This window comes from Apteryx rowi, unplaced genomic scaffold, assembly GCF_003343035.1.
Source record: "Apteryx rowi isolate R43461 unplaced genomic scaffold, aptRow1 scaffold_110, whole genome shotgun sequence".
In the NCBI taxonomy this organism is placed as follows: domain Eukaryota; kingdom Metazoa; phylum Chordata; class Aves; order Apterygiformes; family Apterygidae; genus Apteryx; species Apteryx rowi.
The window spans coordinates 1,122,332-1,137,389 of NW_020447309.1; the positions used below are offsets into that span (position 1 = coordinate 1,122,332).

The 15,058-nt window shown below is 41.9% G+C and overlaps 1 protein-coding gene across 2 annotated transcripts in view; it reads right to left on the reverse strand.

Annotated features, from left to right (window-relative positions):
• The window catches only part of MTX2 (metaxin 2), a 38,279-nt gene extending 38,069 nt beyond the window's left edge, over positions 1-210 (reverse strand). Inside the window, exon 1 of one of the 2 annotated variants that reach the window (XM_026075800.1) lies at positions 181-210. In XM_026075800.1, the coding sequence (XP_025931585.1) occupies positions 181-187 (7 nt within the window). In that variant the 5' untranslated portion in view covers positions 188-210. Of the gene's footprint in view, positions 1-171 lie in introns of both variants that reach the window. The other variant, XM_026075786.1, reaches the window with a different exon arrangement.
• Positions 211-15,058: the final 14,848 nt, after the last annotated feature.

The window sequence follows — 15,058 nt, forward strand, 5'->3', positions numbered from 1 at the left end:
ACGCGAGGAATTCGTCGCTTATGTGAAGACTGATTTTGTTTTTAATCTCGCTATAAGATTATTTCTAGAAAGCTTTTGGGCAGGGGAGCTGACTGCCCCCGCCGCCGCCGGGCCCCGCCCGCGCGGCCGGGAGCGCGGCGCAGCTGCGGCCGCGCAGACGCACTGCACTACCTGACACACCGAGCATCCTGCAGCGAGCTGCACAGCGCAGCACCGGGGTTAAGTGCAAACAGTCCGAAGTGTGGAAGTGCACTGTTAGATCGGTGTTCGTTTTATCACTTGAACTTCTAGTCTGGGAAAAACATTCAGTTTTGAGATCTGTTTCGTGCTTATTCCATGTCAGAAACTGCAAAAAGTGTTTCTACGCTTGCATTTGATGGTTGCACAGGCCTCTAGCCTGTTTGCAACCGTATAGCATCCACAAGAATTTAAGACTTTATAAAACTGAGACATAGAAGGCTGAAGAACACTTTTGCATTATAACATGCATTTTCAGTGATACACGTTGATAATCACCTCTACTAGGTTCTCTAACAAGCTCCACTAGGATTATATTATGATAAACTAACCACCATTTCTAAACACTTTCCCTTGTATACATTTGAAATAGAACTTTTACTTTAAAATAAAGTGTTAAATAAATTGGTAGCAGATGAAAACTTCAAAAGACATTTATGAACAAACTATTCATGTAACAAGCTATTTTGGGAGTTATGCCCTGCTTTCCATAGTTAATTTAGTTGAAGGAAAAAATCTCCTTGAATTCACATCCAATCGAAATGTTATCTGGGATATAACTACAAATTTAGCCATGATATAATAATTCTCTTAACTTGGAAATAGAATCAAAAAGGGAGTGGAAACAAAACTTCAGTGTGTCAAATAGTAGCAAGAAGCACTGTCCAATATCATGATAGATGAGAATATTTATCATAATTCTCTGTATTCTGATGGATTCTTGGGCTGACCATTAGCCACATCACTATCCAGGAAGCAGTAGCAAAGCGTATGCTTAGGGAGTGATGACATTTGTAATATAACTCATGGCAGATGCAGAATCCTTCAGCAATATAAACATGGCTGACTTCTGAAATACTGCAGACACTTCAGCTTTCTTCTAGTAGAAAAGTAAGTATATATGGTAAGAATAATTGCAGATATTTTCCAGCTCTTTCTTGGTGATATATTATATATGCGCAACTGAGTTTATGATCCTACAGAGATTAGTCAAGGGTGCAGTAGACTCATAGAACAAAGGTCCTTTAAAAGTGTATGGATCATACAAGCTCCCAGTCACTGGGAATCCCTACTGTTGATGGAAAGTCAGCTCGACTGACTTGCTCTGCATGACATGCAGAGCCAATATCTAAGGAGGCAAAAGGTGTGAGTGCAGAGTACTTTACAGTTCTTTCTGATGAAGGGATCCACGAGGGTTTTTTTTTTTCCCCAATTCAGTGTTAAAAAATAAAAATAAAACACACACTTTGGGGAATGCTGTAACCAGCTCTAGGATCTGACAAGAAGAAAGGTGTCTCAAGCCATCTTTAATTCCTATTCCACTCAAGCTAAGTCCTTACATAGGAGCCCCACATAATCACATTAGTTCCCTGGAGGTAACAGAAATTGCTGAGTATATTTTAGAGCCCATGCTGAAAGCAGAAAGGCCAATATCTGCCTGAAAGGGCCACACTAATTGCAAGTTAGAATCCTTCCCCACTATAAACAGAAGTGTTAAATACAGCTGAATCTCTTTTGGATTATATTGCTCCCCTTGATTGGTCCAGAACAGCATCAGTTGGACCAATCTTTTTTTTTTTTTTGGACAGAACACACTGAAAGAGTGATTTTTGGAGGGGGAGGGGTGAGCTGGGCATCCCATGATCTGAACCAGAGAGGGGACCGTACTCCAGCAATTGCAAGTGCTTTATTGACCATACTGGATATGTTCTTTTCCACAGCCTGGCCAAAGATATTTCTCCACATCTCATGTACAATGAGATAATCAAAATGACTCAAAGGGTATTGCCTTTCTGTCTTCTGAAATCTTGTCCTGGGATGAAGAGAAGCTTTGCATGTTGAGGTACATCTTCCCTTTAACAACCATGCATTCCATAGTCTTAATTCTGTAATGTAAAGACTATTGAAAGTTTGGAAAAGTGCCATAATATTAAATTATGCATCACATTTGTAGATAAATAGGATAATTGAGATGTGAAAAGGTTGTTCCATTTTTCCAGAATGCCTCTTGGTACTCACTTTGCTGCATGTTAAAAATTAAGACTATATCATTTGATCAAATAGACTTATTCTACTGTCAAAGTCAGATAACACAACAATATATTTCAGTCTTGTAGGGCAAGATCTTAAATTTTGTATGCTGATAAGCGCTARAGGATATATGAATGAATATAGAACTGTAATAATACTTGCAAAGTACTTGAAAGTCCTCTGATGACAATTACTACTGAAGCACTAATCATTATTAAGAATGTTCTTGATATGATAGTGGAAGCATGCCATTAGAGAAATAACAAAAGCAGAAGAACTGGCAAATGCTGGGACAATAGGCTGAAGATCTAAATCAGTGACCTGGAAGAGGATGATTATTTTAAAATGCTGATGAAAGCTACATTTCTAGTTACAGTAGTAACTTGAATAGCACCTGAGTCAGAAGCTGAACAGATCTGGGAAGCTGAATGTCTTTGTGTTAGAAGATTACAACAGTTTTAAGTTAAGTTAGTGTCCTAAATATTCCATCCTTTCATCACCATCAATACCGATAAGGCTAAAAAACAAGATATTGCACAAAAGTTGCCCTGATAAGCCTGAGTGTGAACTAGATATGAGCTAGGCCAAATGCATATATTAGCACCTAATTAAAAGAGAAGGTTTCTCTATAGAACTCAGTTTGATACAAAGAGCCTATCTCTAGAAACAGATAGATGATGCAAACTATACCAGGGAACAAAATTCAGGAAATAATCCAGCAGATATCTCAGCAAATCCAAACGATTAGCCAAAATAGGATTTGCCTCTGAAGCACAGCAGGATGCAGTTGCTCAGGTTCCCTGCTTGGGACCAGAGCACCTGGATGGTGTTTTCTGCTCCCATATTCCCTCTCCTCCTCCCTGCTTCCACTTAAATGGCTGCCTTAATGGACTATCTTATCCAATCCAACAGGGAGATATCTAGTGATTTTAAATATTAAAAATGAAATTTTGATTCCATCACTATATTTACTTCTATTCAATATGCCTCTCTCCTCCCCCTCACTCCTCAGGGAAAGGGGTCACTCTCGCTGAGCCCGGCTTCCTGCAGGGCCCACATGCAAATCTTTTCTTCAGCTGGTGACACTATTAAACTTCCTTCTGGTAATTCTTGCTTCATGCCATGGAGATCTTCCCAGCTTTCACAGATTTTAAAGGCRTAACAGCAGATCCTAAGATGTTAGTTCCTTTGATTCCAGTAGTAAGAGAAGCATAGACTTTCAGACAGAGTTTCAGGGGAAATCAAAAGACAGAATTAGGCTATCCTTTGGCCTTTCTATTTCAGGAAACCAGCTGGAATAGATGCAGCAGAATCATTACATTAATAAATGAGAGACTTACCTTACAAAGGTCTGCCCAAAAGATAACTGTACTTTCCTCACAGCCCCTCTCTCCATATGGGCTGCCTTTACCATATAAGGTGGTAATTACTAGGTTTAAACACTGTCTGCTGGGGAAATAGTACTAGGCCATATATATTTGCTCCATTTTAAATATCAAAGTGGAATTCGAATAAGTATTAATCTACTGCCTAGAAAATCCCAAGACTGTTCTTAGTACCTTAATACTATTTAGACAGGTTTTATAACATGCAAGTTTAATTTGTATTGTTCTTTTGTTCCATACAAATGTTTAATAAAACACAGCACCAGCATCCATAGCATACACCAATATCTGCAGTACAAGTCCTTTGCAGATAGCAGCGAGTTGCTAATAGTATTTTTATAGGAGGAATTGGCAGATAGCAAGAGAGACTGTCTTTTTCTGCATTGTTTAAGCTGCTTGCTTTTAACACATCCACTATTGCTGGCCATTCAAATTAAAGTTTAGCTGGCAAGTGTGTGACATGACATAAGATTAAACAAATCACCAGAGAAGTGCAGGCATTTGAATGAGTTGCTCCGAATTTAACTTCTGCCAGGTTTAATGTGCAGTTTTCATGAAGCATTTTAGACTACATCCAATTTAACATGCACACAACAGCATTGTGTGCTGATACTAACATTGATATCAAACATTCCTCATCAAAGCACTGTTAAGGTGGTAGCAGATACTGGAGTTGATCTATGACCTTTCTTCATCCCCAGACAAGTCGCTCAGGCCACACACTGCTTGACTCTTCCTAAGCACACAACCAGGGAACTCTGCCCAAACTGCTGCTCCCCATTTCCATGGAGCAGGTTTCCCACAGCTCAGGCCTTTCCAAAAGGCAGGAGGAGTGCCCACAGGCACAGATGCCATTAGGAATGGTTCTTTCTCTCTGAAAGAGAGAGGTGTGCAGAAATTTCACTGAGTGAAATCTCCAAAGCAGCCTGCTCGGGCAGCCTCGCTGGTGCTTGAGAACAGGCCAAGTGGCACCGAGGGATTCCTCTCCTTTGGAGGGCAAACAAGCTGGCACTGAAACGCCTTCTCCCTGCCTGGCCTGCTGCCACACTGCTCCTCTAGTGCAACTAGGGCATCCTGGGGGCTGCTCTAAATTATGCTGCTTGTCACTGTCCTTAAAGGACTATCATGGTTGCTGGGAATCTCCACAGTGAAGCAAACTCAAGCCTGTCCTTCCCTGCCAACATAGCCAGGGCTAAGCGGCAGCAGGAAGGTGTTTTTAGAGGGACTTCATGCCTGTACACTAAGTACTCTGGCAAAGTACACAGCAGAGACAGGACAGTCTGGGCTAACATGTTCAAATGGATTTCACAGGGCATTTGGTGTTTGCCTATCAGCTGTCTCATGTAAGCCACTGTTCTTTAATATGAAGAATAGTGCCAAAACCACCCAAACAGGAGCCAAGTTTCTCAGTCACAGCACACATTCCCATGAGTTTACTAAGAAGGTGCTGTTGTGTGAGAGCCTGAAGTAAAACTGAGGCCCAGCTTTTACCTCTGCAGTGCCCATGCACTTCCTTGGGAAGTCAACACATGCTTGTGGCACCATCCAGAAGAGATTCAGGAATGAAGACATCTCTATGCAAATTCAACATGCTTTACAGTAGATTTTCACAATATGATAATAGTGATTGCAATTTGGTGACAATTATTCTTTTTTATAATCAGGCAGGTACAAGTTCTGAGCTAAGGAGTTGTATGCATAGCATAAAGTATGACTTCTAGGAACATACTTCTATAAAAATGTTGTAGTCAGGGATTATTAACACTAACCAGTTTGCACTTGCAAAAGATACTGCATATTTAATTGACAAATCAATTAATGCAGATGCATTTCCAACAACCCACATGAGGGCAGAAAAAGTTTTCATAGAGGTTTTAAGAGGTACAAAAATAGCATTTCTGAAAGCAAACAGGGATCTCAGACTGTATGCAGGAAGGCCATTAGATGAATCATTTTCTTCTCCCTTTCTCACTTACCTCCTTTTTTGCCTTCTTTTATTCATCAGGGTCTGATTTTCAGGGGTACAAAGTCTATTTCAGCACATGTCATCTTCACAGCTGCACTGAGCTAACATCAAAGCAATTGCACAGAAATCCTAACTTTGCTGTTTTACTGACTGGAGACATACCAGCCCCTGGGCTCCTTCATACTCCTGTCATTTAAGCAACTACAGAAGATATTTTTCCCATGCTCTGTAAATGGCTAAATCTTGAAGTCAGGGCTCAACCTTCCCAGCTTTACCTGAATATTACCTAAGCTTTCACTTGGCAGAGCCAAGCCACCAGCCCATGGGTTGAGCAGTCCCACAGCCAAGCAGGGCTGGAGCCCAGCACAGCTGCAGCATCCCTGCAGCAGGGGCTGATGGCCCCCAGGCTGAGCTTAAATAGTGCCCCCGGGGCCAGGGCAGGGGTGGGTGAGGTCCCAGATGGGGCTGCTCAGGGCCGTTAAGGCCTATTAGTGCCCTCAGGGCCTGGCAGTTCCTCAGCTGCACACTGAACGCACTCAGCCGGGCGAGTGGCGCATTTAGAGCAATAGGTTTCACATAGTTTATGTTGCATGGGATGAGGCTTTGGATTTTAAATGAAAGCTCAGATCAGAGGGGCTGGTAAGCAGGAGCTCCCAAGGGGGGAGATGACAGCCTCAATGAGACTTTGCTCTGGTTTCCCTACACATGCTACCACACGGATCCACACTGTCTTCCCCAACTCTGCCCTGCCAAGAACCGACTTTGCCCTTGGCTGCCTTGGGTCCAACCTCCAATAACAGATTGCTTCCTTACTCATCCACCTTTTTTACATCTCTAATAGGCCAGACACAGACAAATCTATTTTTTCAAGCGTGGATCATGGTCACATTGCCAAAACTCCAGGAATGTCAAAGCATCATCCACTAGCAGCAGTCATGGCTCTAACTTAGCAGTAATAATGGCTATAAAGGTCCATCCTGGTATTTGTATAACTCATACTTCAGCAAAATCCTGAACCATCTTGTTAATGAAAGTAAGAGTCATTGCTCACAGTTTGACTGCAGGCACTGGTTAGGCAAGTTGTCTCAAACTCTAAAGATGTTATCTGTAAAATTAGGGAGCTGCAGTTGAGCTCAGTTTCTGGATAAGTGTGGTAAATACTGAAGAGGTTTATTAATGCATCAAAGCTTCTTGTGAGAGGGTCTAAATCCTTCTCTGGAGGCCGACATAGAAAGAATTAACTTTCTCCTTCTTCCTGTAGAAATGATCACGACTGCCTTCCCTGCATGCAGGGAAGAGGCAGCTGCAGTGAATTATTTATCTGTAGCACACTGTAAGAGGGATGTGCTGTGATTAATTGTAGAACTGGGCAGGAAATGGCTTCCTTGTCCCAAAAGATTTTTGAGATTAAAAATGTGTTGCTATTGCACACTGGGATAAAACCAACCTCTTTAAAAGATCTTCTTAAAAATAGAAGAGAAAGAGCAAGATCCACCTATAAAAGAAATGTGAATAGTCCTGTGCATAGAACTCTTTTGCATCATGAAAGCACAGCAGAAATTTTTAACACCTAAAAAAAAGTTTGCTGCAGAATTCATGGGGTCCAGACCATCCCGTTCAACCTAGGATGCTCTAGCGAGGAGGCTTGGGGTTGTTTGCATATGGATACTTCTCAGTCTTTCCTAGTTGAAAGATATCTGCACAGACCAACACACTGCAGTAGGGACATGAACCTCCATCATCTCACATGAATGTTCTCACTGCTAAGCTGTGATGGGGCTTAACTCTTGATTTTTTGTGCTGAGGCACTGCCATCTCRTTTCAGCAGAAGATTCTTTATTGGGTCTCTGGATTATTTTCTCCTCAGAGAAGCACTCTGGTGTTTATACTGACTTTTCTGTTCCAGCAAAATGCTACAGAGCTGAATGATGTTTTATAAACCTTTCCTCCTCCGGATGGGAAACCTTCTTTTAAAAAGCTTACAGGGAAGTGATTTTTTTGTTTTCTGCATCATTTTGCCCACGTGTCTCCCAGACAAGGAGTTTTCCTCCATTTTTTTTTCAACACTTCCAATGTAAATATGTAGCCATGACCACGCAGGAGTGCCCTGCTGTATTTCTGAGGGAGACTGAGTATTGACTCACTAACTATGATGTAGCAGAAACTTCAGAAGTTGAATCTTGCTCCATCTAAAATCACTCTCCTACCCTAAAAGGAACAAGAAAAGCTTGCCTTATATTCATTACAGTTGTAGAAGTTCATACTTGACATTACTTCTCCCCAGAGTGCAACCATGGTAAAGAAAAAAATGATGGTGACTGAAATAACTCAAATAGATATTATTAAAAACATATGGTCTTTTTAGCACTGGGTATGGGTTGGTGAGAGTGGATACCTCTAGGGATTTGTAAGGAGATGTGGAAGATCACATTCATCCTTTTACTGGCACCAGTAGAAGGATGTGGGAAAAGTCTTTTTTGAGACTAAGCAGACAGAAATTAAAAGGGTATGTCATGTGAGGAAATGCTGCTCACTTAGAGAGGAGAGCAGCAATGATTTCAGAACATTTTGCAAAGAATATGCACTTTGAAGCTCTTTCTTTGAGCACTGGGACATGAGAAAGGAATATCTGACTGAGAAATATTTTGAGCCAAATGAGCCAAATGCAGCTTCCACGAATGTGCAAAGAGCACAGACTAGCCAAATTCCAGTCTAGTCTGGCTAAAGCCATCTGTAACTGTGACACATCCCAAATCCATTATCTCCTTTTAATTCCCTAAAGGCTGGCAAAAACTGTCAGCATAGTTTAATATAGTCTGGAAAAAGCATGATAATTCGTGAACGATGATCTCTCTGCTGCATGGGATATCAGTTTTGATGCTGACCATGCAATCTTCCTCTAAGAGGCTTGGATACAAGGTTTGCATCACCTCAATGTCATGAGAAGAGTAGTTTGACACCTGAGTAACCTTTCCTTCCTTCTCTAAGCAGCACAAGCAGGAGATGTCCATAGACACACAAGCATGTATCACTATCTTGTCTCAGGATCTCCACTGCTGTCTTAAGCTCCCTGAGCCCACCTCGAAGTGGAGCCTTGTGGTTTTCCTTAGATCAGAGATATGCACTGTAGAAGATTAGAGCACTTTCTCRATCCTCCTGTGAGGGCCCTGTTACTATCACCGGGACGGCTGTATTCACTTTGGTTTTGTCCAGGCTGTACAACACATGCCATGGCCCCTGTGCACCAGTCCCATCGCTCTCCCACACAGCGCTCCTCCGCCCAATACGGTCTGAAATCCACTGCCGCGAAGCCAGGCGGGTGGCAGGGCTGCAGCTGCCAAACTGATTGGGCTTGGCCGCCCCCGGCTCGGCTAGGCTCAGCTCGGCAGCCTGCACCGTGCACTGCTAGCCTGCAGCTGGTGAAGGTTTTACTCCCCTAGGAAACAAGCTGCAACCTGATTGTGACTGCAGTCTGGGTTTCTCAGTCTGGATGTGACAGCTGCTGACAACATCCAGAGATGCATCACTGTTTTATTAAATGCAATGCATTTTAAAATTAAGAAAAATATTCAGAAGAACTGACCAGAGCCATGCTCTTCCATCTGTCGATGTGTGGGTGCCCATTGAAAGCGTGGCTGTCGGCCTCTGGCCTGGGTGAGCTCTGCTGCAGGCTCAGATCACAGGCAACGCAACAGCGTCAGAGATGACAGTGACACCGTGCAGGCAGGGTCAGGCCTTCTTTTCTCATTTGCAATTAGCCCCAGAGTTGTAATAGTCCTTTTTCCTGTGGCTCTTGCTACAGCAGTTCACACCTGTGAAGTCTCAGATCCRATTACCAAATCTTTTTGGCCGGTTGCCACACTTGCAAAGCCACCAGAAGCACCAGGCGGCCAGTTTCTCAAGGGAGACGTGACACTGAGAGCATGTGACAGTCCTATTGCATGTTTTGAACTGGCTGCCTAGTCACATCCAAACGAAAGTCACCGTGCTGGTCACAGTTACAGAATTTTACAGAATTTTGGATCCATTCTAGGAGAGTGAATCACTGTGTTGTGTGCAAACAGTCATAATCTTTTAGGCCACTTTTGCACCAGGGGACAATAAGGAATAAGCAAGAGGCAGTTCTCCACAGATGCTTTTGAGGTCTAGTCTCTCCAGCAGGAGAAAACAGATTCGATAACCCATTGGCATCATGTACCACACATTTAGTCAGCTGAATTTTTAAGGAGAAAGATAGATGGGTTTTACTGACAGGCTCTTAACACAGTTTGATAATTATCTTTTAATTTGATACACTCAGGTGTTGAAGAAAATGTCATTACTCATAAACGGCATAATTTATAAATCCATAAATGCATGTTTTTTAAATAATTATTCCAATATCTATGCTTAACATATGGATCTTATACTAGAGATTACCTGAAACAGGAACTGTGTCCATTATCTGGACAGTAACTGGGCAAAATCCAATCTCCAGTAGTCGTTAAAAAATTTAGAGTTAGTGAGATTTTATCTGTTTTCAAATACCACTCTAAACTTTATTGTGCTTAATCTAGTTTACTTGTTAAAGGAACATAAAAGGGGACATTAAGAATGTGGATTTAGTGTAGCACAACAGTTAAGATGAAGAGTAATGGCTGGGAAGCCTTAACTCACAGGTTCTACTGCTATAGTAATGTCTCAAAAATCATATTACTGGGACGCAGACATTTTTCATAAGACATATAGGCAGAATAAATGTTTTCTTTTGCCCAGCAGAAGCAGCTCTCGTGATCCTGTGAATTCACACATGGGTGTAATTTTATGCACACCCATAGCAGCTTCGATCTATCTGTTGCAAAGGCCTTTGGTCTCTGCAGAGCTGCATAAAGGTACAAGCACCCAGGCTAAGTATCTCCCCGTTTGCTGATGGGTTTAGGGGTCTCACTCTAAGACTAGGGCCACAGGCTGGATTGCTTGACTTAGTCCTGGATAACATTTTGATAAAGTATGATATACCAACCTGGTTAAAAGTGCCTTGGTCTGAGACTGAAATTTTTTGGATTTTATCATTTGTGACAATATGCTCTCTGACGACATGTAGTAGAAAAGATCTATTTTCCAGGTGGTAGAAAGTCTGAGAGAGGAAATGAACTGATTGTATTTGTTTGTGCATTTGTTTATTTGCTTAAATTGCTATTTTTCAATCTTTTAATCAGCAGGGGCTGTTACCTTTTAAGAAAACAAGACCACATGAAAAACAAACAAAATTGTTTATGAAAAGATCTTTTGCAGGTCAATGGCTTTTTTTTTCAGCATAAAGGAAGCCTCATCCTGTTTACGGATGGTTCTCAGGACCGTATCATTATCTGAACTGTTAACACTTTATATAGGCATAATTTTAAGTCAAGAAAGATTGAAATGTTGCACAGCTGAGGTATTCACTTGACTGGTGCTCAAGGGCAGCAAATAATTTTTAGATACAAATAAAATACAGTAAGACACTGGCTCTGGAAAGTACATTTTCCTATATATTGCACAGAATTATTATGGGCCTATTTTATGGATGTGTTTGGAGGGGTGGGATAACAGGCCTCACTATGCTAGGGAGCCAAATGATCTGTAATTTGGTTCGCCTCTGTCTTTCTTTCAACAGGGTGCCTTTCCTGAGCAGACACTCCCCTAGTTCACTGGCAGCAGAAAAGGTAAGAAAAAATGATGGTCTGAGTTTGACTTATGCACATGTGTAGCCATATATTGCCAATACAAAAGAATAAGCTTACCCTTAACTTTAGTGACCCATCAGTGATAAGCTGGTAACAACCATGTCTTATTTGGGTTCCTCTCCATACCTTTTTCTCCTTGAACATCAGAGATTTGCCATTATTCTCAGGATTTACTTGGAATTTAGCCTAACAGAATGGCACAGGACAAATTGTAAGTATGATTTATTAGGTGTTAGAGTGAGATGGTTGGAACTACAAGGAGGACTTTCCATTTTATTCTTTTGCCTGCAAAGATTTTTTTTTTTTTTTAGGTAATAATCTGTTTTACTCTACTAATAATCTGTTATACTGTTTTATGTATAGGCCCCTGTCCAAGGTTTTATCAATAAATAGAGGAAATGGCACACTTTTAAAGGGAGATTAAAATGTGATGATTAGCTTGCATATTTTTGTTTTCTGCCTTACTATTTTATTCTTTGATGCTCAAAATAAATCTGTATATGCAGCCAATATCATAAATTGAAGTAGGCAGTCTGACCCTCTGTGAAGTGTTCCTTGTGCTGTACTTGCAAGAGATAAAATATTCATTCAGTCCTGTGTAGGAAGCCAGATACCAAAGCAAGCCTGAGTTCCTTGCCTAAGCTTGGTTTTCAAAGAGATGTGATTTTCTGTTATCACTTACCTATCCAAAGAATATCAAATCCATACATTCACATATACCGCTGAGGAACAGTAATTTTACAACCTTTTTCTCCTTGGAAGCCTTCCAAATCAGTATTTTTTTCTGTCATAGGCAAAAATAGGAACACATTAAAAAATGTTTTGTTCAGATCCCTTTGTAGACTGTGGCCCTTCAGGCAATAGTCTGTAGGTAAAAATTAATATATAACTAAAATAGAATGGTCTTTTGTATGGTTTCTAATGATGTTTGAGGGAAAACAAGGCCAAGAAATAGTATTTTCATAATATTTGATAAATTGTGTGGTGGTGAGTAATTCCTGAAACAAGTCTGGTATATTTTGTCCCCATTCCAGTGAGAATCACAGCCTGTGCTCTTACCTCTATTGGCACAACATAAAACCTATTTCTAACGGTTAGGCGTCAAATTGAACATATGTGAGACACAACTGTTGGCTTTAATGTTGAATGAGTGAATCTTAGACCTTATCTATCATTTATTTGTCTCATGTGTGCACCCATGTATATCGCAGGCATTTTTATTTAATTATTCAGGAATTGGCACATGACTTGCATTATCTCCTTCCTCTGGGTATCTTGCTGACAGAACAGTGCAAAAGAGCAATCTCTAATCCAGATACCACTGAAACTGCTCATGAAGAAGCAAGATGCCATTAAAGTGCCCCTGTCATGTGAGCAGAAATTACACTTAATACTAAGTTCATTAACACAGAATAAGGTTGTGTTCATACCAGCAAATTGATTCAGACTGCCACAAAATAGTTGTAAGGTTTCATCTTCATTTGCAAGTAAATCTTTATATATTCAGGTTATGTCATTTTGATGGATACAGAACTGCATACTGCTACAAGGCCGACGTGTATTTATTTATTCAGGAAAATATACGGCATGAAAACATTCATTATAAAAGACTCTGTGTGGTCTAATGGCCTGATGCAGCACCACTGAAATCAATGAGAACCTTTCTTTCCGTTTTGGTAGTGCAGGAGCATGTCCCCAGTGTGAAAAACCTTCCTCCAGACTGAAGTGACTAGCACAAATGTCAAAATCATTAGGAAAATAAAACTCTGGCAAACCAGCAACCCCATAGACTGGTGACAAATTTGGAGGCAACTGAAAACACAGCTGTTTTCTAAAGTTCACATGTGAACCATATGCTCTTTGAAAGACAAGTTATTCTGGTTGCGTGCGTATGTTTATTTGTTGCTTAAAAAAAGGAATACTAACACTAGACTTGGTAAAAAAAACATATCTTAAAAGCAGCTGAAAAGAGTTGTTAAGTAGTTGACTCATCTTTAAGATTGCAAATAAACCCTTGATTTACATTGATTTCCATGAACGTGGCCATATTTTATTTTGTTTTGCTTTAAATAACTCCTTCTCAAAAACAGGAGGCATAAATATTATTTCCAATTTTCTAAAGAATAATCAGCCCACAGTATAAAAGCTCATTTTCAGTGTCATTAATAAAGAACTGCAAACCATTTATTTTGGTTGCAACTGGTTTTACATCAGTAGTTCAATTACCAGAATGTTTCCCTGATAACCTGTGAAGTGAATCCACTCTTTGGAAGTGAACTGTAACACTATGTACAGACGAAAAAGTCCCTGTGTGCATGCACAACTGTAAGCCTCTGGCTTCACTGTATTTTCCAATATGATGTGTAACTGAACACTGCGGTCATGGGAGGTCCCCTCCCTGACGCCCTAGCGGCCACGGCACCCATCTCCTGCCTCCGGCCCTGCTCAGCCCTGTGCCCGGGACCCCAGCGCTCAGCCTGGGCCATCTGCCCCCGCCTTGGGGGGACTCACTTCCCACCAACCCCCATGAGACCGAGAGCTGTCGGTGTCTGGGGCTGACTTCCCGACAGGGACCCTCACAAATCCCGCGAGATCCATCCCCTGGTGCTAGGATTGTTCTTTGACCCCAAATCCCACACCCTGGTGAAATGCAGAGCAAAGAGAGATTTGTCCAAAATTGTTTTATCCCATAAATAAATAAAATCACCTTCCCATTAATTCTGATGTCAACCCTCTCTGCATGCGTCCCCAGTCACAGGCCAGATGCAGAAAAAGTCTAAATTTGGCTCTTTTGCCCACTTTGATAGTTATTTTACTTTTGAGAGAGATGAAATCAGGAGAAGTGAGAAACACTGGTGGATTTTTGCATTACTGTGGAGTAACCCTTGGTTGTCACTCTTTCTCAGCCAGTACCCCAAGTAAAAGACCCAGGAATCCCCTTGGTGTTTTGCTGGCAGAGATGTCTGTGGTCAAACCAAAGCATCTTTCTGAGCTTTAACAGTTCCGGGGGTTTCACATGTGGCACGATTTATTGTTAACTGTTTTAATATGAGGCATTTCTTTAACCGCAAGATACAATTGGGCCCGGAGAACTAGGTGATCTGCAAGACAATACAGTCTGGCCTTAAATGCTGCAAGAGGTTTTGTGTCTGCCTGCTTGTCCTTGCCTGGCCACATGTGAGAGGCGTCGGAGACTGGCAGAGTGGGAGCTGCCCTGTCCTGGGCAGCCTGGAGCCCCGCAAATCTGTGCCACCAGGAAAATCACAGCACTTCTGCAGCTTGAACAGAATGGATACTTTCTCCTAATACTTTATTTCTTTTAAAACCTTGCTTCGCTAAATGGATTCTGGACTAAATCAGCTACATCGGGAAAACGAATGTGAATTAACAGGGAAAGCTATGGCCATAACTCCTTTTCATGCAGAAGTTTTGCAAAGAATAGCGAAGAAGACAAGGGCACTTCTCTTAAATGGGGATCTTTGATGCCTGTGGGTAACGGGGACCATCCCTCCCCCTGCCTGCAAGAGGAAGTTTTTCCTGCTCGTCCTCTTCAGGGTTTCTCCCCCTCCTCTGCCCAACCCGGCCCCCCTCCGACGGCTTCGGGTGCACAGCAGCCCTCTCCTTGCCTGGAGACCTCCGCGGCCCTTCAGTGCAAAGGGGCAGGGGCAGCCCCGGGGCGCCGGCCTGGCCGAGCCGCGGTCCGCTCCGTCGCTCCGCCGGCCGCTGCGAGGGCC